The sequence below is a fragment of the Sapajus apella genome, unplaced genomic scaffold, assembly GCF_009761245.1.
Source record: "Sapajus apella isolate SASKATOON/1434 unplaced genomic scaffold, GSC_monkey_1.0 scaffold100, whole genome shotgun sequence".
Classification (NCBI taxonomy): Eukaryota; Metazoa; Chordata; class Mammalia; order Primates; family Cebidae; genus Sapajus; species Sapajus apella.
The window spans coordinates 5,571,108-5,597,498 of NW_022437040.1; the positions used below are offsets into that span (position 1 = coordinate 5,571,108).

Consider the following 26,391-nt stretch of genomic DNA (forward strand, 5'->3'; position numbering starts at 1 on the left):
ATATTATCTTGCACTCTCTGTTAGATCTGTATCAGGGTGTTTAAATTTATAGGAAGAGTATTTCTTACCAGGTTGTGGCTGCTTTCTGATTCTGGGGTTCTGATTGCTTTTTACTATATTTACTCTCTGTTTTTGTGGAGATTTCTTCACAGGTGGCTTAGCCCTTGGAACAGTTTTGACTGGAGATTTCTCTTGTTTCCTTGCCCTTTTAGCCTTTGTTGGCACTGGAACATCTTTAGAAATAGGAGCTTCTTGGTTTTTTCTATCCAATTTGGCTTTCTGTACAAACTGTGCAGTCAGCACTTCGGCACCTTATGTAGAAAAGACATCATTTTTTTAAGGGGTAGGGGCCCAGATACTTAGCATAGCTTTCCCTTTTTTTTTTTTTTTCCAGTTTTTTTTGAGGGGAGCAACTTTAGTAATGGGGAATAAACTATGAAATTTCAGGTATTTAATTAAAATATTTTAACAAAGTAGAAGGTAAAAATTCTCACATAAACATAATACGAACTTGCTAAGTGTCTGCTTATATCCCTATCAGGTGAAGAAGAAATAGATCAGAGTAATAACTTTGTAACAATTTAATCAAAAACAAACTTTGGGCTGGGAGTGGTGGCTCACACTTGTAATCCCAGCACATTGGGAGGCCAAGACAGGAGGACTGCTTGAGCCCAGGAGTAGGAGACCAACCTGAGTAACATGGCAATACGCTGTCTATACAAAAAAATTAAAAAATTAGCAAGGTGTGTGGCATGTGTCCATAGTGGCAGCTACTCGAGAGGCTGAGGTGGGAGGATCACTGGAGCCCACACCACTGTATTTCAGGCTGGGCAAGAGTGAGACCCTGTTTCAAAAAGGAAAAAAAAAAAAAACCTTCATAACCTTCCCGACTAATGTGACAGGTAAGACTGAATATGCAAGATCACAGCCCCAGGATATAGATACTCATGTTTAAACAAAAAGCAACACAGCTCCCATAAGATGATGTGGTTAAAACTACAACCACACCGCAGACAAGAGGTTGTATAGAGAGTGATATTACGTATTTGGAGAGCTACATCATATATTTTATGTTACTACTTTACTCTCCAAATATATCTTCCCATCTTTTAAAAGATTATTTTTCAGATGGTATTAAATTTAGATGACATCCAAATTTTAATACCATCTGAAAAATAATCTTTTAAAAGATGGGAACACCGAGGAAAGTTTGCAACTGGTTTTATTTCCAACACATCTACTATCTTACACAAAATCATCTCTCTTAGAAGTTTTGCTTTGTCACATGGTATGAAAACAGCTAAAAGTGGAGATGGATGTGAAGAAAAAGAAAATACTAAACACCTGCTTATAACCACACAATAAGAAGTGTTTCAATCTTTTAAGAATTAAAATTTAGCCTCAAAGATATCATATGAAATAATCACACATATAAATGTTGGCAAATATTTTTAAATTACATTATAGAGAAGATTCTACTTCTCACTAAGGACACTAAAGATGATATTAAACAGTTTAAGAAACTGTGATGAGTGTTAGTGAAATGGAGAAAAAAAGAGACCTATTTCATTTTATTCTTTTGGGGGTTAGAGAAAGGAATGGTTTTAACAGTGTTTTCAGAATATCTTAATGTCGTACATTTTGAGCCTGATTATTTTCCTCCCTACCAAATTATTATATTAATAAGTATTAAAGAAGCATATTGGTTTTTTAAGAATAAGACTTCTCATTCCACTCTAATTACATTTTCTAAAATCTTCAGCATGAGGAAAGGCAACATAAAAATAAATCAGGAAAACAGTTACGACTAAATTAAAAAGAATGCATTTGGATCACCTCTGGGAAGAAAGCAAAAAAAAAAAAAAAAAAAAAAAAGAGAAAAACATTAGACAACCAGGACCCAGGGGAAAACTTTCTAACATCTATACAAACAGAAAGGGAAGATATACCCAGGTACCCCGAGGCCCTGGGAGAAAAAGAAAAGCAAAATGAAACAAAGTGATCCTGCAGGGATTGTTCTGTTTACATGGAACACTCAATACCATGCTTCTCTAATTGCATGCAATTAATCCACTGGTGGGTTATAAAATAAATTCAGTGTGTCAGAACCAGCTTTTTTTTTTTTTTTTTTTTTTGAGACGGAGTCTTGCTCTGTCACCCAGGCTGGTGTGCACTGGCACGATCTTGGCTAACTGTAACCTCTGCCTCCCAGGTTCAAGTGGTTCTCAGTCTCAGCCTCCCAAGTAGCTGGAATTACAGGCATGTGCCACCACACCTGGCTAATTTTTGTACTTTTAGTAGAGATGGGGTTTCGCCATGTTGGCCAGACTGGTCTTGAACTCCTGCCCTCAAGTAATCCACCTGCTTCAGCCTCCCACAGTGTTGGGATTACAGGCATAAGCCACCACACCCGGCCCAGAATTCTTTCTTAAATGAAACAGAATAGAAGGTATCAGACTGTATTTACACATAATCTTTTCTTTTGAAATTTTTGTTTCAGTCATGTATGAATTTGTAGGTACTGGAATATAATATCAAACATATTTCTTACAGTGGATATAATTAAAAACATTTGAGAAACAGTAACAATGTATGTTGAATTACAGATAACTGATTCACTACCTTAAATTGGTTCACATAGAACAGTATGGTTGGCCTGGAATCTACAGATAGTTGTATAGTTTGGTGCACTGTTTTATATCACCATAACTTTCCACTTATCATCCTAAATATACACATCCCCGCCTCATTCCTCAATAAGACAGAAACCACTATTTGTGAAGTCACAGAATAAAACCAAGGCTGAGTGTAGTCGCTCATGCCTGTAATCCCAACACTTTGGGAGGCTGAGGCAGGAGCATCGATTGAGGCCAGTAGTCTAGCCTGGGAAACATAGTGAGACCCCAACTCTACAAAAATTTTTTTTTTAATTAGTGGGGTGCTGCTGTAGTCCCAGCTACTCCAGAGGCTGAGGCAGGAAGATCACTTGAGCCTACGAGTTTGAGACTGTAGTGAGACATCATCATGTCACTCAATTCCAGCCTGGGTAAGAGAGAGAGAGAGAGAGAGAGAGACCCTGTTTCTAAACAAACACAGAAAACCCCAAACAAACAAATAAAAACCTCCATAGGGTAAACCCTGAATTACTCAGAATCCTGGGGATTACCATATCCTAGATGTTTCTTCTTTGGGCACCAACATTTTCAAATTCAAAATATTACAGATTGGGTTGGCAAACGTTTTCCGTGAGGGGCCATACGGTACATACTTTCAGCTTTGAAAGCCACGTGGCTTTAGTCACAGCTGCTCAGTTCTGCCAACAGAACATGAGGGCAGCCAGAGATGACACAGGTACAAGTAAATTGGTCCCTCAGCCATATTACGCTGCCTTCTTCTCTAAAGGGGTCACCCATATATTTCCTTACTCTTTTAGAGAAAATACAGCAAAACACAATTTGAGATGATTTTAAGCCAAAGTCATATGGTTTGCTGTGCTATGTTCACTAAAATACATTTCCCACTAAGTGGCTCAAGACTAATTCTCAATTTTCAGGGAGCATCAAAACCACATGAAGAATTCAGGTGCTCACGTAAAAACCTGTGATACACATAAAGGAATAGAAACTCTGCCCCCAGACTATTTTACTTTTGGAGGTCCCAGGCATTTCCCTCCTCTTTAAAAGTGTTCGGGCTCTCAGCTATCACCTTTTGCTGGTATTGATGTGCCTGATTTTAGAAGATCCTCTTCTACTTCCACTTGTGAAGAGGATGGCACAGAAACTAGACAATCATCTTTCTTAGAATGAAATATAAACATGTGAGTGGTTTTACAAGTAGAACATAACATGTTGGTGGTGGGTAGGCTTTTGAGGTATCTTAGTCTTTCCTGTTTCTTGGTTTTCAGCTGCTATCTCAATCAGTGCTTGTTAGGCATTAGGAGGCACACAAATCACCTGGAGAGAAATGATGACGATTCTAAATCTTCTAACTAATGCTGTGAAACTGCAGTCCACAGGGACCAAGAAAGTAACAGGGATCGAACACAACAACCATTATTATTATTATTATTATTATTATTATTATTATTATTATTATTATGAGACAGAGGTTTGCTCTTGTCGCCCAGGCTGGAGAGGAATGGCGCAATCTCAGTCTCCTGGGTTCGAGCAATTCTTGTGCCTCAGCCACCCAGAATGGCTGGAACAACAGGTACATGCCACCATGCCCAGCTAATTTTGTATTTTTAGTAGATACAGGGTTTCACCATGTTTGTCAGGCTGGTCTCGAGCTCCTGACCTCAGGTGGTCCGCCTGCCTTGGCCTCCCAAAGTGCTGGGATTACAGGCATGAGCCACCGCGCCAGGCCACAACTATTCTAATAACCCATATAAATAGTGCTTACCTCTTTTTCTTTTCTGAGGAAACTGTCCTTTAACTAACTTAAGCGTTGTTGGAGAGTCCGAGCTGTTGTCTGCTCTGGGAGCAGTTCTTTTGGGAAAGGGGCGGCACAAGTTCATCTTTTTACTCTGCACCACATGTGGCATGCTGGCCTTCCTTTTAGGCTGCACTCTCAGATTTGACGATGGACTCAGTGGAACCACAACTCTCTTCTTTGCTTTCAACACTTCTTCAGAATTCTTTCTTGTTTCAGTTTCTTTTCTTACTTCTGCCTCTGAGTCAAGAAATTCAGGGTCTGGAGTCATTACTAAAGAAAATCCAGCATCACAAATTCCATCTGAAACAGAAGGTGACTGAGGATGCTCTGCTAACAAGTCCAAAGCAGTAGACACTTCCAAAATGTAAGCACTAGGGTCTGCAAAATAAGAGTGCAACTCACTTAAAGACTCTAAAGGGCACTTTTCAGCTGGAGGAATCAAGTCAAAACCACTGGGCAATTTCCCCAAGAATATAGGGTCTTTCATTCTCTCCTGAGGAGCAACAGCCAATGAAGGGCTTCTGTCCGCCTTGTACAGTTCTTGAAAGTGATGCTTTACTAATGTGTTTGGATGGATTCTTTCTTCAGGAAGTGATTTCTTTGTTTCTAGCAGGGCACAATTAAGGGCAGGTAAAATAGGTATCACCTTCACTGAGACGTCATCTTCAACTTTCAAATCTTTCACCCCTAAAATATATATATATACACACACATGTATTACACACCTGAATTTTTTAAAAACAAAACATTCAGGAAAAAAATGCTATAGATTTCAAAAATAAGTGATGGTTAAGTATGTTATAGTCTTACAAATGACAACCTAAATGACAATTAATAGAAGACTTACAGGTACATTTAACAAATATTATCTCCATATATTTGAAATCATACACATACTCTCTCTCTCTGAACTGAACTGTAAAAGAATAATGGCCGGTAGCTCACACCTGTAATCCCAGCACTTTGGGAGGCCAAGGTGGGCAGATCACAAGGTCAAGAGATCGAGACAATCCTGGCCAACATGGTGAAATCTCATCTCTACTAAAAATGCAAAAAATTAGCTGGGCATCGTGGTGCGCGCCTGTAGTCCCAGCTACTCGGGAGGCTGAGGCAAGAGAATCGCTTGAACCCAGGAGGTGGAGATTGCAGTGAGCTGAGATCACACCATTACACTCCAGCCTAGCAATAAAGCAAGACTCCATTTCACAAAGAAAAAAAAAAAATCTGACATGCAATCACTACATTAGAACAAGTAACAATCACTAGGTTAGAACAAGTAAATTATATCCTGCCTCCAGCTCCATCTCACCTAACAAGGAGCTCAGGGGCTACTGGTCCATCATAGCAATAGCACTGGCCATTAGAGTTGGGAGATTTGCTTTCTTACTTTTTCTTATTTTGTTTTAAAATTTATCTTACTGCAGCTGTACCTTATTGAACTCACCTCAAATTCTTTTCAGAAGTTAGTGCAAATCAACTGAACTGAAAAAAGTAGATGCCCTAAATAATGCCCAAATCTCACTGGAATAATTGTGAATTTTGTAGTTTTTCTATTAAATGAAATAAAAATTTCTAAAAATTAAGTAATAAACTAGTCTGTTTCACCTCCTCTCCTTGGCCCATGCTTTGAAGTGCTAATTTTTTTTTTTTTTTTGCAGATGAATAAAGAAAACAGTAAAAGAGAAAAAAAGAGAGAAAGGTCTGGTCTCTATGAATTGGGTAATAAAATCCTAAAATATTTCAGAGTTATCAATAATGTAAAGCCACAAGTAACAAAGGCCTTTAGGGCCTAGTAAATAAAAACGAAAATGAAAATTGTACCATGCTTTTTAAAGAAAAGTAACTTCAGAATGAAAGACGTAGTTCTAGTTAAATACATTAGCACTATTGCAGGTATTAGGAAAAGAAGAACAAATAACAGTAAAAAGGAAAATGTGGCTAGGTATTAAAATAAAAAGTTTTGTATTTTTTGTAGACATGGGATTTGTCATGTTGCTTAGGCTGGTCTTGAACAACTGGCTCAAGTGATCTGCCTGCCTCAGCCTGCTGGAGTGCTAGGATTACAGGCATGAGCCACCATTCCGGGCCCAAAGTTTTTATAAATCAAATTGCCATAAAGTTATTACTCTGGTCTTTTCCTTTTTTTTTTTTTTTGGAGTAAAAGTCTTGCTTTGTCACCCAGGCTATGTGCAGTGGTGTGATCTCACCTCACTACCACCTCTACCTCCCAGGTTCAAGCAATTCTGTCTCTCAGCCTCCCAAGCAGCTGGAATTATAGGCACGTGCCGCCACACCCAGCTTACTTTTGTATTTTTAGTAGAGATGGGGTTTCACCATGTTGGCAAAAACTCCTGGCCTCAAGTGATCTGCCAGCCTTGGCCTCCCAAAGTGCTGGGATTACAGGCATGAGCCACTGAGCCCGGCTACTCAATCTTTTTCTTCTTCGCCTCATACAAACATAGGCAGACACTTAGCAAGTTCATATTATATTTATGTGAGAATTTTAAACTTTTGCTTTGTTAAAATCTTTTAATGAAATACCTGAAACTTTATCATTTGCAACTTAAAAAAAAAGAAAAAAAAGAAATCAGAAATCTTACAGGAGCCAGCTCTGGAGTTAGCTGTTAGATCCGGAACAAATTCAACTCTCAGTTTCTTCATCTTTGAAATGGTTGTAAGAATACTTATCTTACGGATTGCTAAATCAGTTACTTCCACCACAAAACCTGATATGATAAATGCTTGAAAATTGCAAACAGCTACTGCCAATTATGTTATTAGCATGGGTAATGTTTTGCTTATTCCAAAGAAGTGATGTCTAGGAAAGCTCAGCTTTCTGCTTTAAGTAACTGAATTTTTTTTGTTTTGAGACGGAGTCTCACTCTGTCGCCAGGGTAGAGTGCAGTGGCATGATCTCGGCTCACTGCAATCTCTGCCTCCTGGGTTCAACCAATTCCCCTGCCTCAGCCTCCCGAGTAGCTGGGACTACAGGTATGCAACACCACTTCTGGTTAATTTTTTGTATTTTAATAGACGGGGTGTTTCACCATGTTGGCCAGGATGGTCTCAATCTCCTGATCTTGTGATCCGCCCGCCTCTGCCTCTGGAAGTTTGAGCCCAGCCAGTAATTGAATTTTTTAAACAAAGCTTAAAAACATTTTTATATTGATTATAGCCTTATGAATACTATATCGAGTTTTATGTTTAAACATTCACAGTGTAATTATAAAATAAAGTGACTTCTTTTTTTTGAGACAGGGTCTCACTCTGTTGCCCAGGCTGGAGGGCAGTGACACAATCTTGGCTCGCTGTAACCTCTGCATCCTGGGCTCAAGTAATCCTCCCACCTGAGCCTCCCAAGTAGATGGGACCACAGGTGCAAGCCACCACACGAGGCTAATTTTTCTCTACTTTTTTTTTGTAGAAACAGAGTCTTGCCATGTTGCCTAGGCTGGTCTCAGACCACCAGGGCTCAAGAAATCCACCTGCCTCAGCCTCCCAGAGTGCTGGGATTACAAGTGTGAGCTGCTATGACTGACCAACTGTCATTTATTTGTTTAGCAAATATTTATTATTTTATAGGTGCCTGGCATTGCTAGGCACTAGGGATAGTAGAATACAAGGGTAAGTATCAAATAATTACACAAATAAAAATTTAAACTAAATAGATAATAAATAAGCACCGGGGTTTAAGTTGGGCAAAGAGTAGTGAAGGGAATAAGAAAGTGATAGTGAAACCGATAGGAGGAATAAGCTAGATTAGTGATTCTCAATCTTTTTAGTCATCCTCCTCCCCAGCTCTTTTTGACCCATGTTTTCCCCCATATTGCCATCCAAAATTTTAATACCACATATACACTGTGTATCTGTTTATGCATTGTATGAGTAATAATTTTTTGCAACCAAGAGCCACGTTTTGGTCCTTTGGGTGGATCAACATCACCTTAAGAATGTATGGGCTTGATATGAAACAGACTAATAAATACTCCAGCACCTATTAAGACCCTGAGCCGTATTTATTGGAGAGAAGATGGTGAAATTCAATGACAAATTCAGTTTTAGACACGCTGAATTAAGGCACCTTTGAGATATCTCAGTGGCCACATCAGTAGACAAGTGGAGGTATGGGACTGAAGCTCAGAGGTGAGCATAAACCTACAAGGGAGGTCAAGAAGGGTAAACCAGTCATGTTAAGATAAGAGAGTCACTTAAGAGGAAAATATGGTTAACAACGTCATGTGCTACTGAGAAGTCAAGTCAGATGACGACTCAATATATACAACAGACAGAGTGAGCTGGAAATCACTGTATCCTCACCTGCTGACCGGGGTGAATGGAATAAATGTAACCCATGCAGACCCATCTGCTTGCCTCCAAAATCTATGCAGAATGAGAATCAGAAGAAAAGTTAGGTTGATCTTATAAAGCAAAAGTAAACATAATAAAAAATATTTTTTCCAAAAACAGTTGTCTATACCTGGTTCTGACAGTAAGGCTGATGATGTAAGTAAAATGAAAAACCCTCGATCTTCTAAGCATTTGATGATTGCCTTAAATATAAAAGAAAAAATTCAAATGAAAGAATATTCTGCAATCCCTCTCTCCTCCTTCTACCATACTCATTAAAGAACTCTGACCTCAAGAAAAGAAAAAATTCTGGAAATGTTATGGGAATCAGGGGAATTCTGTTCCCAGTATCAGAAACTGCAAGTTACTTGCTGAAATAATGTTGGTCCTGTTGGGGCTATATAAAATAACCAGAACATGAAGGATTAGTGTTAGAATAGTGCTCAAGAACATGACAGATCAATCAGAAGAGCCTTATTTTTTTTTTTTACTGAGACAGCTGACATTTCATGCCACTGCCTAAGCAGCCAATATGTTACCATTATAAACTCAAGATGAATCAAACCTATATAAGTAGTATATTAAGCTCATGTTCACATGAACATTATCCCCAAACCCCAAAACTAGAAAGACTGCAAGATACCATCCAATAAAAGACTTCTCTTGAGCTCAAGAAAAAGTCTTGAAATGTCAATGTTTTCAGTAACTGGGGCAGTTTTGTCCCCAGGCAGCAGCTGTCTAAAACCTGTTGTTCTAAATCATGAATTTAACAATTTTTCTTTTCCACTGCTCACCATTTCAAAAATCTATATACACATAAAAGATAAAATCCAATATTCATACAATGATTTTTCAGAGGAAAAAAAAAAAAAAAAAACACCTAAACAAAACATACCATTTTATAGAACAAAACATTTTATTCAAAACTGATAGGTGATAAGGCTATACATATAAATCAATATATTATTTAATCACATGAATATACAAAATAAGACTTCTAATTATTACATTACAATTAAGTTATGAAACTAATATCTCAAAAAGAATCACTATGCTGAGTTTCAACAAGATTCTATGGGAGCCTCTATGCGTTTTATGGCATGTGATGGTTTACTTATTTGTCTCCTCCATACTCTCCCAAGCTCCTTGACTCATGGGAACTATAATTTAAGAGTCTATTTCTTTCTTTTTTCTTTTGAGACAGAGTCTTACTCTGTCACCAGGCTGGAGTGCAGTGGCGTGTTCTCGGCTCACTGCACTACAATCTCCGCCTCCCAGGTTCAAGAGATTCCTGTCTCCCGAGTAGCTGTGGGGTATATGTTCCAAGGTCCCCAGTGGATGCCTGAAACTGTGGATAGTACTGAAGGTGCGTGCCACCAGGCCCGGCTAATTTTTTGTACTTTAGCAAAGAGGGGGTTTCACCACGTTGGCCAGATAGTCTCGATCTCCTGACCTCACGATCTGCCCACCTTGGCCTCCCAAAGTGCTGGGATTACAGGTGTGAGCCAACACGCCTGGCCTATTTTTTTCTTTTTTAAAAGACAGGCTATCACTCTGTTACCCAGCCTGCAGTACAGTGGAACAGTAACAGCTCACTGCATCCTTGAACTCCCGGGCTCAAGCTATCCTCCCACTTCGGCCTTTTGAGTAGTCAGGACTACAGGTGCTGGCAATTATCCCTGGCTAGTTAAAAAAAATTTTTTTTTTTTTTTTAAATTTTGGTAGAGACAAGGTCTTGCTATGTTGGCTCAGGCTGGTTTCAAACTCTTAGCCTCAAGCAATCCTCCCACCTTGTCTCCCCAAAGTAATGGGATTATAGGTGTGATCCACCATGCCAGACTTTAGGGAGTATTTTGTATTCTTGCTTCTTGCCCCATCCTGCCCAGTATGTGAATCATTCCTCTGTCCAGTCCATGCTGTAGATGCTACCCACCCAGTAGGGCAATAGTGGTACTTCATAATGCCTGCACCACCCACCTCGATCATCACAAGGAGTACTCAAGTATGGTACAATAAAATATTTTGAGGTGGACAGACTACACTCATATCACTTTTATCATAGCATATTGTTGTAACTATTCTATTTTATTATTGTTAATCTCTTACTGTGCCTAATTTATAAATTAGGCTTTATCATAAGTGTGTATGTATAGAAAAAAACAGTATACATAGGGTTCAGTACTATCCATAGTTTCAGGCACCCACTGGGGGTCTTGGATATACCCCACAGATACTGTATTACATTAATAATATACAAATAAATATTAAACACGAAACGCCTTTCGGCAAATTTAAATCATTTTATTGAGGCACAACTAATGCTTACATATCAATTTAAGAAAAACTTAATAATTATATTTTAAATTAGTGATTCTTACCAATTGCTTGTTTTTAATACATTCTGTTAGTTTATCTATATTTTCCCCTTGTCTGTTGGAGAGTTCCACCTCATACAAATTGAAGCACAAATCTTGGAAACAGACTGTAAACAAAACCAGAAAAACATCTCATTTTTAATATACTATTATGTACTTATAGTCAATTTATTCATTTTATATGCTGCATAAATGAAAGAACAGAAATACTACTCAAAAACCTTTATCATTTAATGTTCTTAGTTACAAAATTCCTTCATAAAAAGTTATCAAAATAATTATTTTAAAACAATGCTCTTATTTATACTGACACTGCTATAGGATTAACAAGACAAATACATACTACATGAATAAACATCAGTGTTCCATGACTTAACCTAAATGACCAAGAAATTTCCTTCTCATGGTTTTTCTTTGAGTTTAAAAGTACATATATAAATAAAACCAACAAAATCTCTGTTCTCCTCGAGAGGAACAGCGTTTCCAAATGCTTTTCATATCTGTTTGCTTAATTGCATCAGTATTTCTATGTTAAAGCTAGTCTTTGTCATCTTAGATGAAACTACCTTTTAGTTTCTAGTTGGCCTCCAAAGAACTCAAGAAATTAGTAACTCTACAACTTTCTCACGAAAGACCCTTTTAAGAATCACATAATGAGACAGAAGTGTGTTTGTGTCAATGTTTGGAAGAGAGCAGAAAATAACCAGAACAAAGCCCAGGGTAAGTAGTGTGTTATTACATTTCAACAGACCTTTTTGCTCCAAGTAATTCTGTTTTCTAAAGGCAGCCTCTGGTAGTCTTTTTTTCAAGGAAGACACTTTCATTACATATTTAAAATCTAGTTCCTGTGGTCTAAAAAACAACACAACAATATCAAGCAGAATAATAAACAGTGGATCTAAACTTTCGTTAAGTTTTGGTTTTCTAATATAAATGTAAACAAAAACATAACCACAAAAAGACCTTAAATTGACAAACTCCAGGTTAAATAACATATATACTTTTAAGTAGTACAGATTTTTAAATATATGACCCATAAATCATGGTCTGCAAATACGTTAACATTTTCTGAATACGTGTTTTCAGTTAGACAAAATATTCAGATGTGTCAAAAATTGATGTATATAGGAGTTAAGAATTTTTTAAAAATTATGCTATTTAAGAGTTATTTCATGACTACTTTTTCCCTTTTTTTTTGAGACAGAGTCTGGCTCTGTCACCCAGGCTAGAGTACAGTGGTGCAATCTCAGCTCACTGCAACCTCCGAGGTTCAAGCAATTACCCTGCCTCAGCCTCCCAAGTAGCTGGGATCATAGGCATGAGCCACCATGCCCAGCTAATTTTTGTATTTTTAGTAGAGACAGCGTATCATCATATTGGTCAGGCTGGTCTCCAACTCCTGACTTCAGGCAATCTGCTCACCTCGGCCTCCCAAAGTGCTGGGATTACAGGCGTGAGCCACTGGGCCTGGCCCTCTGTTTCCTTTTTAAAAACTCATTTTAAAATGCTTCCAAATTTATACAGAAGTTGCAAAAATAGTACAAAGAATTTTTAATACCCTTCATCCAGATTTCCCAAATATTAACAGTGTATCATGTTTGCTTTGTCATTCTCTCTATACATATGTGGTATTTTTTTCTGAACCTTTTGGGAGTAGGATGCAAACCTGATGCCTTTTACACGACATACCTCTCCGTGTGATTCCTTTAAAAAGGAAATTGTCTTTTTTTTTTTTTTTTTTTTTTTGAGATAAGGTTTCCTTCTGTTGCCCAGGCTGGAGGGTAATGGGGTGATCTCAGCTCATTGCAACCTCCACCTCCCAGGTTCATGCAGTTCTCCTGCCTCAGCCTCACCAATAACTGGGATCACAGACATGTGCCACCACACCCAGCTAATTTTTTTGTATTTTTAGTAGAGATGTGGTTTCACCATGTTGCCCAAGTTAGTATCAAACTCTTGGACTCAAGCAATCCTCCCACCGTGGCTTCCTAAAGTGCTAGGATTACCAGCACGAGCCACTGTACCCGGCCCCTAGGAAATTTTCTTATATAACCCCAAAGCAATATGCAAAATCAACACATTCACAACGTTATGATACTGTGACTTAACCTACATCAAATTAAAATGCTGCCAACTGTCTCACTAAGTTCCTTCACAGAAAAAGAAAACAATTTCCAATCCAAGATGCTACAATGCATTCAGTAATCACATCTCTTTAGTCTCGTTTAATCTGGAACCGGTTTTTAGTCTTTCTTTACTTAAATGACTTGGATATTTTGAAAAATACAATTTTACAGAATGCTGCTTAATCAGGATAAGTCTATCATTAACCACTTAGTTAAGATGGTATCTGCCAGTTTACTCCACTGGTAAGTCTGCATTTTTTCCTTTGTGATTAATAAGCAAGTAGTGGGAAAATGTTGCTAAGATATGCAAATATTATTCCTTTCAACTACGGATTTTAGCATATACTGTTTGATTATTACGGTGTTGTCTACCAGGCATGGTGTTTGGCTCCTCAATGCCTCTCTGTCCCTCAGTTTCCATTTCTGTAAAATGGGGATAAGTCCTGCCTCACATTGGGAGGACAAGTGAGGTCATGGCAGTGGTTGATACTGACCCTGGCCCTTTGATGTGACTGGTCATATGTCTGCAGAACGGAGTTCCCCCACCTGATGGGCAGTGGGGAAAAAAAAAAAAATCACCAATTATGGTGATTTTCTAATAGTGAGGAAGAAGAAGTTTCCCTTCTCTCCTATTTACTTATTCACATAATTTTTATGTTGTGGGTTATTACACTCCCATTTCTTCTTTAAAAAGGCCAATGGAAAAAAAAAAAGTTAAATGAAAGTTGCCAGGAATTTCTCTATTTAAAAATAAAGAAAGGAAGAAAAATGAATCCTTACAACACATTAGTTTTCACCTTTTATTTCAATTAACTATGACTATTTCTTAATAGTTTTGGGTACAAACTAGGAACAGGCTGAACAAAAAAGATTTCTTAAGATGTTCTTCACAGTTTCCAAGGAGAAAATATTCATTATGATAATTGCTTCTAATGTAAATACATGTACCAGCTACTCTATTTAATATTTTTCTTAGAGAATCATGTAAAATTAGAAAATCAGATACTGCAAATGTTAATAAAAATAATATGATTAAGTGGCTATAATCTGCTATATTTGCTGTCAGACAAATCTGACTTATTTCTTGGGGAAGGTCAAATTTCCAGTATCATATAGTTTAACTTATCCCAAAAGGTCATTTCCCATTAATAAATTAGAATTTAGGTTGCCTATGTCATACCCTGTGTGCTATACATCTACCCAAAGGTACCTTCATCTAAAATCAAGAAGAGTTGCTGTATTTTACACCAATGCCACCCATGAAGACCTTGAAATGGCGGGGGGCGGGGGGGGGGGCAGACCCAAAACTTGTACTACAAGCATTAGTAAAGGACATAACATTGAATACTTACAGCTGTGTTGGAATCGCTGTACCATAAGTGGACCGAAGAGCTATATCACATAACATACGGTCTTGAACAATTAATTTCCCTTTCCATGGAGACATGAGAACTTAAGAAATGAAGGTGAGAAAGAAAACTGATTATTTATGATAAAATATTTACTCAAGAAAAAAAAAAAAAAACACCTAAAAGAATCAATGAATTATTTCTTACCATTTTCACTGTCTTCAAGTCTAGTAGGAAAAAAAAAAAAAAGAACATTTTTATAAGAGCAAAAGAAACAAATTCAGTAAAACAAAGCATGCATAAAATTACTTACATGCTTTTATGAGCTGGTGGTGCCATAGTTTTAGGTTCCATATAGCGGAAAGCTACTATTACGTAAGGACAGATCTGTCTGGGTCGTTCAGTGACAGTGTTGCCTGAAAGTTCGTAAAAGTAATACTGAAAGAAGAAAAACAAGTATTATCAGGGTAGCACTATGGAATTGCATATGTACCAAGTTTTTCTCAACCCCACCCAGCCCTGAAATTTAAACTTAGACTTAGAAATATATCTTGGGTGTTATTCGTTCACAGGTGACTATACCTGACTCAGTTCAAAGGCACGAAAATGACTCGTCTTGTTAGAAACCTTGTTAGTATTTTCAGCCACATGGCAATCATAGCCAGAAGATGGCTTAGTATAGTTAGTTGTATAATTCTCGGACACAAACTTGACTTTTCCCTAGAATGAAAATATTAAAACTAATCAGATGCCTTCAAATAGCAATAATCTTTACTCTAGGATTCATTTAGAAGTAGTCTAACAAGGATGGAGACGTCCAGTCCCCCCCAAACAATAACTGTATTAAGAACTATACTTCTTAGAAAAACAATAATCTTAAGGCCAAAAATCATTTTAATTATCCACGAACCCTTAAAAATATATCTAAAAATTTTGGACATTTGGGCATCTGAGACAAATATCCATAATTTTTATCACATTATCAAAGAAATATATGAATCACTCCAAATTTAAGACAGCCATTTCCTTAAAAGAAAAACTGTATAAGTCCGAGTGATGTGGCTCACGCCTGTAATCCCAGCACTTTGGGAAGCTGAGGTGGGCGGATCACCTGAGGTCAGGAGTTCAAGACCAGCCAGACCAACATGGAGAAACCCCATCTCTATTTAAAAAAAAAAAAAAAAAAAAATTAAAAAAAAAAAAGAAAAACTATATGGCCCACCATCTTTTATGTTATGGTCATTGAACGGCTATTTGGTGACTGTAATGTAAAAGATGACAAAGTCTAAAATTTCAAAAGATGAGTTTCCAATCTGAAGTATGATGAGTTATAAATTATAGACTGAGATACTTCTATTATGCCAGGGCTCAGTAAGTTAACAAGGAGCAAATATGTAGCGAAGTTCTTAGCAGGCAGCTGGCCCTGGTCACTTAATAGCCAGCAGTATTTTCCATTACGGATTTCTCTCCATCAAGAATTACGTGTCTCTCAAAAAAGAAAAAAAAAAAAAAAAAAAAAAGAAGAAAAAGAAAAAAAAGCAAGCTAGCTAAGTTTACCATATGATGAAATAGCCAATGATTTTAAAAGCTGTTTTGAATAATACAATGTCATAAGAAAATGTTCACAAGATAATGTTATTAAGTTATAAAAGAATGAGCATATAAGTATATACAAACTCCTTTTAGGGGTTAAGAACTCTACAGGAAAAAATTAACATATACAATATGTACTCCAATAAATATGCACATAAGCATAAATATTATGATGAAACATTTACTCAAGAAAAAAAAAACTAAAAGAATCAATGCATTATTTCTTACCATTTTCGCTGTGTTCAAAAGCGAAAATGTTTAAAAAATGTTCAAAAGCGAAAATGTTTTGTTGTTAAGTCCTGCCTCTTCATTTATGGAACCACCAAAGGCCAAACCACCACTAAGCCAAAAAATACAAATAGTACTTATAGGTAACCAATCACCTCTACCATCTCCTCATCAAACATTTTACGGTTCTAGGTGTGGTTCGATGTTGTGAAATAAAATGAAGATTGAGAGGACAGAGGCTAAAACAGTAATCTCCAGCCAGTGGCAAGAAACCAAGGCTGAGGCATAATCTAATCTAAGTAAAAACCGAAATGCTTATTATCTGCACTGGTAGCCATACTTTCTGCAGCACTCATCACAGAGCAAGAGAAGATTAAGGGAGGAAAACCAGTAATTGTACTTCAAAGCAATGTTACTCTCCCACCAGTTTACTAGAACAAACTTTACAATATTAAGAGTTCACACTCTTTTTCTTTTTTTTTTTTTTTTTTTTTTAAATTAAAGGTCAGTTAGTGCTAGGCTGATAACCAAAGAATTTAAGACAGTAAGAAAGCTAAAACAAAAACAATAAAATGAGACCACAGAAATGTCATCAGAAGCCCAATCACATAAAAAAAATCAGTTTCCCTTCTGTTTGGCTGAAAATTCTAATTGCATGATTCACTTAAACAGTACCATTTAGGGCATGTTAGGATTTGTGACATCATCAGTTCTAGGTGCCACATGAAGCTATGCATCTGGATGTCAATGGAGAAAGAAAATAAAGATTATATTGACCATTTAAATTAGACAATGAATGCTGTTTTTTAAATTCATCTTTTTTAAGTGTAATCACATCACCTTATAAGCAGCTACTTGTTTTCTGTTATTTCATGTTTAGAAAGTAGCTCTGACGGGTGAGAGTAAGAATTTTCTCTGCATACCTTTTCACTATTTTTGAAGTTAAAAAAAAAAATTTACAATCTAGCAAATGAGTAAAAAAGTTTTCTTTTTAAAGAAAAGGAAACATAGTTTTGCTTTTCCTGAATTTGGATAGCTAAATTTAGTGAGGACTATGTTCAGCTAAGATCTACAGAGAATATTAAAGGCAGATAGCCTTCAACTTTAAAAAGAAATCACATAACAGCACATTTAGACTTTACCTTAATTAGATTAAAAATTACAATATAACCAGATTTCCCATGATACCATGGTCTTGGATGAAGATAGTCGGAGTATTTGGAAATGTATACACCTGTAAAAGTATAAAATATAGATTAAGCAGTAGACTGCTCATCAGAGAGGAAAGTAAAAGCAAAAAGACCAATTAGAAAGCTACTGTGATAGTTGAGACCGGAGAGGATTCCAACAAGGCAGCAGCAGTGAAAAATGAGGAGGAAAGGACAGGCTTCAGGGATATTCCTCAAGTGAGACATCTCTTTTGAAATGTAAGAGACACTGAGTGAGAAAACTGTGACAGAGTGGACAAGAGCAATGATTTTTGTGGTAAGAAGCTTGGGTTCGAGGTAAGAATAAATCACTCAGGTGGGGAGGGTGGGCCTGGGTCACAGACACAAACACCACAGGTGCTCATGAAGATTTAAAAGATCAGTAAGCTTTAAAAACTATTATTCATTGAAAGCGTTAGTAGTAGTATACCCAAAACTATCCAGTTCTAGTCAAGCCAAAAACTATCAAATACATATAAGTAGCAGTGTTAATTTTATTATCAACCCCAGCATATGTGTTTTTGAAGAATGTCTATTTGTCAGGAACGATCCAGTTTCTACTTCCATTACTCTACTGAAGCCGGCTTCTCAAACATCAGCAATGAAATCATAAGATTAAAGGAATTTAGAAAAATGTCCTTTTTTTTTTTGAAATGTAAGCTACAGTGGTTATTTGTAATTTACTTTCCAATTCTCCAGAAAAAAAATTCAAACAAATGAAGGGAATAATGCAATGTGTATGTGTGTACATATATACATATATATACACACACACTCTGTATGTGTATATATACAGAGTGTGTGTATATATCCTCTATCTATACAGTATCTATACATACAGAGCACATATATACCTATAGTATATGTATATATAACATATATATCTGTATGTATGTGTATATATAATATACATTCTGTATGTATGTGTATATATAATATACATTCTGTATGTATGTGTATATATACACACACACATTCTGTCTCTAAAAATATGTATATTAGAGACAGAGAGTCTGTCATTCTCTCGCCTAGGCTGGAGTGCAGTGGCGTGATCTGGGTTTGCTGCAACCTCTACCTCCCAGGTTCAAGCAATTCTCATGTCTTGGCCACCTGAGTAGCTGGGATTACAGGTGCACACCACCATGCCTGGCTAATTTTTGTACTTTTAGTAGAGACAAGGTTTAGCCACGTTGTCCAGGCTGGTCTCGAACTCCTGGCCTCAAGGGATCCACCCACCGTGGCTTACGAAAGAGCTAGGATTATAGGCGTGAGCCACTGCACCCAGTGAATAACGCATATTAACTGTTAAACTTAAGTGATGGGTATATTATACTATGCTCTTTACTTTTTCTACGTTTGAATTTTTCATAATTAAATGAAGGTGGGGTGAAAAAATAAGGGAGAAGAAAAAAGTTTTATGCAGTATTACTGGGGTTATGAATTTATCACTTTTACTGTCCCTTAGAAGATGAGTTGAATGTAAATCTTAAGTTTGTTTTATAGAGTTATCATATGACCCAGTGGTTTCACTCCTCATTATGTATCAAAGACAAATGAAAACATTATGTCCACCCAAAAACTTGTACATGCATGTTCATAGGACCATTATTCATAGTAGCCCTAAAGTAGAAACAATCCATATGTTCATGAATTGATGAATGGATAAAGAAAATGTGGTATGGCCACATAACAGAATACAAACATGTACCACATAACATTCTGATCAGCAACAGACTGCATAAAGGACAGTGGTCCCTTAAGTTTGTAATACCATATATTTACTGTACTTTTTCTGTTTTGATACAGAAACATGTACCATTGTTTTATAACTGCCTTAAATATTCAGTACAGTAACATGCTATACAGGTTTGTAGCATAGGAGCAACAGGCTATACCATATAGCCTAGGTGTGTAGCCAGCTATGCCATCTAGGTGTGTCTAAGTACACTCTGTGATGCTCACTTGAGTAAAAAAGTGCCTAATAATGCATTTCTTGGAATGTATCCCCATCGTTAAGTGCTGCAGGACTATATTATCCAATTATAACAAGGAATGAAGTACTACTGGTTCACGCTACAATATACCTTTAAAACATGCTAAAAGAAGTTACTTAAAAAAGACCGTATATGATATGATTCCATTTATATGAAGTGTCCAGAATAGGCAAATCTATAAAAGCAGAAAGTAGACTGGTGGTTGCCTTGAGTGGAGATGGTAGAGAATGGGGAGTCATTGCTAATGGCCAAGAGATTTCTTTTTGGGGTTACAAAAATGGTCTAAAATTGAGTGTTACCCAACTACGGGAGTACACTAAAAAATATTGTACACTTTAAATGGGTGAATTCTATGACCGAATTATATCTTAATAAAGCAGTTTAAAAATATGAAAGGTAAGAATCTATAGTCATGAAGCCCAGTAATCTTTCCCAGTTCTGATTTGTATGGTCTACGTAGCACCTGAGCTAAATACCCCTCTTCGTGAGATCTTTCTGCTCTCTGTGAAACTCTATTTCCTGGGTCTACATGACTGCTCTTGACACTTCCTCATTCTATCCTTGCTGTACCTCCCCATACCCTCCCTGGTCCCATTAATGACCCAAAAGTTCTGTTTTCGCCATCTCCTCTTTCCATGCCATCCCACTAACAATGTCTTAGCTTCAATTCACACCCCACTTCTACAACCTCAGCCTCAAATCTAGTTGTGATCCCTTTCCCAACTATTTTTATGACCTACAGGCTATCTTTCAGAAACACTTATGAAAATCTCACTATTTCTCAAATTCAACTCAAAGTAGTACTGTCCATTTACTGAGAACTTACTAGGTGCAAACCTGGGCTAAACACTTGACAGTCTTATTTAATCCTCACAACAATCTATAAAGTAGTTTAATCTTTTACAGATGAAGAAACTGTATCTTAAAAACAATTAGTGCTAATTCATTCTCTTGACAATTACATTTTTCTTTTTAACTCGTCGGCTTCTCTACCAATCTGCTTCTCTTCTTTTGTACCACTTTTCTATTAATAACTATCACTACAGTGTAAGTTTAAAAGCTTATATTTGATTACTTCCTCTCTTATCCCTCACATTCCGTAGGTGCCAAGTTTGGTCAGTTCTATCTATTCTCTATTCTTACTGCCACTGTGGTATTTTCGAAGAGATTCTCAAGACAATACCAATCTCTTGACACTGAAAAATACTGTTAAGTTTTAGATTCAAATCTCAGTTATATTTAAAGTTCGAACTCTAAACATTATGAACTGTTTGACATTAATGAAACTGGCTTTTAATATACGTATCTTATAAAACTAACTAAACCTCACTTCATCTTGTAAAAGAAGTTTTTTTTAAAAAAAAAAAAAAAAAAAAAAAAAAAAAAAAAACAAGATTATTTTTTCTTTACAGACTTACCTCTGGCTGGATCACCCAGAGTGGTAACAGCACTGCTGCCAACACGGAGTCCACGCTGACATACCAATTTTGCCTTTAAATAAGATATTACTTTGATTCAGTCTTTGAAAAGGCAATGAAATAATGCTATAATCTGCAAGGTTTTTTAAAAATTTTATTCTTTATAATATAATAGAGACAGGGTCTCACTATGTTGCCCAGGCTGATCTCAAACTCCTGGGCTCAAGCGATCCTCCCGCCTCAGCCTCCCAAAATGCTGGAATTACAAGGCATAAGCCACAGCTACAGCTGGCCTAATCTATAGGCTTTAAAATAAATAATCTGCTCACTGTAGGTATTTATGGCACAAAGAAATCTGCAAAACAATCTGTATTTTAATTAATGGCCCAAATTTTTCATAGAATTTTACCATTTCTATTAACAAAAATGTCAGCAAAACCATATTAAGCAGGGTAACAGATAAGTCCATTCGAAGACTTATTTTCCAACTACAGCTTTAGAACCATGAAATTTCAAAATGTCTAACTGCCAAATGTCATTTTTAGTAAGAATCTGGAACATCTTATTTGAATTTAGATGATTAAGTTAAAAAGGGATTAAACTCTTCTAGTATTACTATATAGTCCTTATTTTATGTTAGTGCTAACTAACCCCTATATAAATCTGCCCTCCTTCTTTATAAACCATTAACCTAATTGAAGCATTGACTTTGAATTATTTTAGATCTCTGGTATTGTTTAAAATGTATCTAGGAGGCCATTTATATCTCTGGCGACATACCCTATACACAGTTGTTTCTTTCTCCCATAATTTAGGTACAGGTAACAATACAGATTTTCAGTCTTCAAATATTAAATGCAACAATTTCAGTTAGCCAGAATGCCAAAGTTTATTAAGTTACATGGTTAATCTCCCAAATCATGTAATTTAAACCAGAAAAATCTTCACAGGAAACAAAATATCTATGTAAACGATGATCCAGAATGGAAAAATATCCATTCACTCTATTTAAGGGCATTATTGACACTAAAGAAACTTGTATTAATCCAAATTTCACCCTAAGCTTACAAATGTTTTTAAGATAAAACTAAAAAGAAACTATCAAAAGTTATAGAAATCAAATCTCCATCATTGGCTCTTATTGTTATTGTTTACATGTCACCAAACTAAGTATCAAAAACATTGATGAATTGGTAATCTTACAACTCTTACAGAGCTGAAGCACTACCATATTTAAGACTAATGATACCATTAATTTTCTACAACCTAATTCCCTTACCTGCTCTTCAGTATCAAACAGAAGAAACCCGTAAGTATCTTGAAGTTCTTCCTGTGTATAGTTACTTGCTTTTTTTTGTTGGTAAAAAGTTTTGTACTGTGTAAAGAGAGAATAACCAAACGCTATAAACATGCCATTTTGTCTTGCAAATTAAGTTTTAAAAATGTATAATTTAAATTCCTCCTGCTATAAGACCAAATGTAAATGCATTATTTTTCTATTCCCTAAAATAATTACATTCCAAGTGACTATTTCCAAGGATCTTCCACTTCGTCTGAAAAAGGACAGCTAAGAAGTGCTAGGCATATATACCAAAAATGATGGGTTTATCTCTCTTAAAACTAAAACCAAACTATCACAGTGTGTACCAAGTACCTCACCTCATTTAAGAAAATCTCATTTTTCACCAAAGTCACTTGACTGTACTGAAAACCATGCTCAGATGAAGAGTCCAAGAAAGAAGTATGAAGGAGTGAAACTGCCCTCTGGAAGAGAGAGTCTGAACTCAAGGACACTGTCTGAAAAACTGTAAAACACAAACAAAAATAACGCAGCTATTTAAGATACCAAAGGATGGAGTTGAGGGGGACACAATTATCACTCAAAACGTCACCTATTCCTTTCCTATATAACTAAGAAATATTTGTACTGTCTTAACAAAATTTAAAATACCTCTGATGTGAAAAAAATAACCTAAATAAATTACAACTGAGGGTGAACTTTTAATACAGGAGCTAAAATATGCCCTGCCAGACCCTGTATGCCTTTTGGTTGAAAGCTGTGTACTATAAACATAGTTGGTCAAAAGCAGATGCAACTGTAGTGTCAAAGTGGTGGTCAGCAATTGCTTAGACTTTTACAGCAATTCCTCATTCTTTAGCTTTTTCATCCTTTAATGCTTCTATTCTTTGGTTTTTTTAAAAAATCTACACCACGCTTTATAAACTTAACCTTCCATCTTCTTGTTAAATACCTAAGTCAGCTAGGTTCCTTTTAAGGGGCTCACTATTGCCCACTCACCAAACACAATAGAAATTATTGTATCTCTAGGGATTCCTCATCAGCCAAGAAGAATCTATTGAGTTTTACTTCCTATGGGTTGTATTATATACGTTTTTTCATTTTATACAACAGAGCTATATTTACATTTTTTTGAAGGTGCTTTTTCCAAACCATACCCACGTGAGATAGCTGTCAGAGACTGTGATATGCCCTTCCCATGAGAGGCATGTTTCCTAATTGAGAATCACTGACTGGATCCAGTAATTATGCTGACTGACTTTTTGTGCCTTTTGATTTTACAAATCTCTACTTCAGCAAGAACTGAGCCTAATGACCTACAAACACTCATAGCATCTATCCATTTAACTGTTTACTCTCCTATTTGTATTCTTTCTATTCTCTTTATTGAGGTTGGGGGGTTTTACAAACCTAGTATTTATAAATAATGAGAAGAGAATGACTTATATAGCACTGGTCATATAGTATAAATGTTATGAAGTATAGTAATATGGCTTCCTGCTTTTAGCAAAACTGCCAAATAAATGTATTAAAGTTCAAAAATTAAAGAGAAAAAAGAATCTCAATTAAAATTAACTTACAAGTAACAGATATACAAAAACTAGACTATCTCAGAAATGAAAGCAAACATTATAGTAAGCTAAAGACTCAACTACCCTAATATTTTAATTATCAAGGTATTTAAAATTTTAATAAACTTCCAAGTATCAAAATCAAAGATTGTAAATAGAAGAATGAAATGTTTAAGAATATTCTGAAGTTGATATACGTGATTTATGTATTCACTCTAAGTTTTACTTTTACTTTTGCTCAGTTTCACTTTCTCCTTCAATATCAGCATACTAGTGCTGTAAAAAATAGGGATATTCTTAATAGATTCAAACAGCAAAATATCAATGATAATTGTAGAAATTAAAGCTTTATTAGCTGTACTACTCAAAACAAACTGGGAAACCTTTGCATTTTCAAATTCATTTTACAAATTGTCTGTACTGATAACCTAAACACAAATCAAGAATCCTTTAGAAACAGTAATTTTGGAAACTTTATTTGATGTCTAAAAAAAAGAAATTTTCAAAATTGATTTATGTATAGACCAAGGCCCAGTATTTGAGAAACATATTGTTTACACTCAAAGAAATGTTCCTAAAACTAACTTTGGAAATGAAGACTATGATTATCAACTTCTCTAAATTCTAAATCAACAGGTAGGTACAGATTTTAAGTTATATACATGCTCATTTTTGAGCATCATAATGCACAATAATGAATGGGAAACTGGAGCGATGATGCAATTAAAAACACTAACACAGGTCCTAAATACATGGTCAGAGAACACTTCATTAACACCAGTGTGGGGAATACTACTCCCTATAAAACTATAACTAAAGCCAATGATTTAAAACAGAGAAGGAACAAGTAGTAAATTATTTTTTTGGTTATATATTTTTATTTCCAGAACTATTTATTTATGGTTAAAAATGCTTCCCCTTTAGGCCAATATTCTCCAGATAGCAGTATATACATAAAAGCAGTGATTTTCTGGATAGCACAGGTATGCCAAAAGCAAAGTTCTTGGAAAATCATAGCTAATCTTAAATCTTTCATGGCTTCAAATAATGATATCAATTACACTCTCAAGAAAGCACAAGTTTCCTGGTCAGTAAACGAGGAGATAGATGAGAATTTCATCTAGAAATTTGACACTCTCCCTTCTTTACAAAATATACTTTCATTTGAGAGTCCAATTAGTGCATCAATCAATACAAATACTTCATGAATGAATGGTCTCATTTTTGCTGAGAAATGCTCAAGCTTTATTTAAACATTAAGGATTATCAGACTATTGGCCAGGCTCAGTGGCTCATGTCTGTAATTCCAGCATATTGGGAGGCCGAGGCACGCAGATCACAAGGTCAGGAGTTCAAGACCATTCTGGCCAACATGGTGAAACCCTGTCTCTACTAAAAATATAAAAATTAGCTGGGTGTTGGTGGCATGTGCCTGTTATCTCAGCTGCTCGGGAGGTTGATGCAGGGAAATCGCAAATCACTTAAACCCAGGAGGCAGAGGTTTCGGTGAGCGGAGATCTTGGCACTGCACTCCAGCCTGGGCAAAAAGAGTGAAACTGTCTCAAAACAAAAGAGATGATCAGACTATTAAAATGAAGAGGGGGCTGTACTATGAAGAAACCTAAAAATCTAAGAAGGTACTTGAAAAGTGCTTGCCTATAAAGTATTGTGTATATCCCTTAGGGCTTAAGTGACCAACAAAGAGCATGTGGAGAAAGGTTAAATTCAATCACAATGGCCCTGAAAATTGAGTTTTCCTGTAGTTATCTGGCTTTTGGCATATTCCTCTACTTGTGAGTTTAGTCTTAAATGTTAAGTCCAGCTTAATACAAGTTAGCTTCTAGTCAAAGTAACTGCAATAACTTTCTTCCCTTCTCAAAATCCCTTAGAGGTACTGAGCAAGACTAGTTTTACACACTTGTCTCTCTTTTTAACTCTTAATAGAGATGAGAAAATTACAAAGCAACTTCTAATGCCAGATCACAGATACCTGCTTTCCATTTTAGAAACATCTGGTCTGAAAGTAGATGATGAGATAAATTAATGTCAACATCTTAGGTGTCACAGAAATTCTAACAAAACTAGCCACTTGTACATCTTCCAAATATTTTCATGATTACATCTTCCTATAGAAGGATTGCAACCCTTCATTAATACTCAAGATGCCTATATCCTTCATTTAGTCTAAGTAAGCCATTTGATAGTTGTTGAAGGAATAGTCTGTTACTTAATCCTAAAATGTATTACTTTTACTTTGAAGATAATAAAGGATATCTGGGTTTAGATAAATGTAATTTCTTAGAGAACAATTTGGTAGGACCTAAATAAAATCTTAAATGTATATACTCATTAACCATTTCATTTCTAGAAATCTATTCCTGAGAAATACTAACACACACACACACACACACACACACACACACACACACACACAGAGAGAGAGAGAGA

General features: G+C 36.1%; 1 protein-coding gene and 1 pseudogene across 13 annotated transcripts in view; one reads left to right on the top strand and one right to left on the bottom strand.

Moving 5' to 3' along the window:
* Positions 1 to 26,391, bottom strand: part of TASOR2 (transcription activation suppressor family member 2) — an 82,086-nt gene that overhangs the window by 30,307 nt on the left and 25,388 nt on the right. For 4 of the 12 annotated variants that reach the window (XR_004262630.1, XM_032258204.1, XM_032258205.1 and 1 more), the window contains exons 3-15: positions 22,352 to 22,877; positions 21,073 to 21,145; positions 17,595 to 17,686; positions 15,214 to 15,351; positions 14,945 to 15,069; positions 14,839 to 14,858; positions 14,635 to 14,734; positions 11,908 to 12,008; positions 11,160 to 11,263; positions 8,912 to 8,984; positions 8,752 to 8,814; positions 4,402 to 5,121; positions 69 to 311 (exon numbers count right to left, since the gene is read on the bottom strand). Coding sequence is in view for 11 of the 12 variants with exons in the window: in XM_032258204.1 (XP_032114095.1) it covers positions 69 to 311; positions 4,402 to 5,121; positions 8,752 to 8,814; positions 8,912 to 8,984; positions 11,160 to 11,263; positions 11,908 to 12,008; positions 14,635 to 14,734; positions 14,839 to 14,858; positions 14,945 to 15,069; positions 15,214 to 15,351; positions 17,595 to 17,686; positions 21,073 to 21,145; positions 22,352 to 22,483 (1,984 nt within the window). In the remaining variant the exon portion in view is untranslated. Of the gene's footprint in view, positions 1 to 68; positions 312 to 4,401; positions 5,122 to 8,751; positions 8,815 to 8,911; positions 8,985 to 11,159; positions 11,264 to 11,907; positions 12,009 to 14,634; positions 14,735 to 14,838; positions 14,859 to 14,944; positions 15,070 to 15,213; positions 15,698 to 17,594; positions 17,687 to 21,072; positions 21,146 to 22,351; positions 22,878 to 26,391 lie in introns of those variants that run through there. The other 8 variants (XM_032258208.1, XM_032258209.1, XM_032258207.1 and 5 more) reach the window with 7 other exon arrangements.
* LOC116536397 overlaps positions 25,678 to 26,391 on the top strand; it is a 6,831-nt pseudogene continuing 6,117 nt past the window's right edge. The window contains exon 1 of the transcript XR_004262607.1: positions 25,678 to 25,736. The product of XR_004262607.1 is annotated as a ribosomal RNA small subunit methyltransferase NEP1 pseudogene (transcript). The remainder of the gene's footprint in view (positions 25,737 to 26,391) is intronic.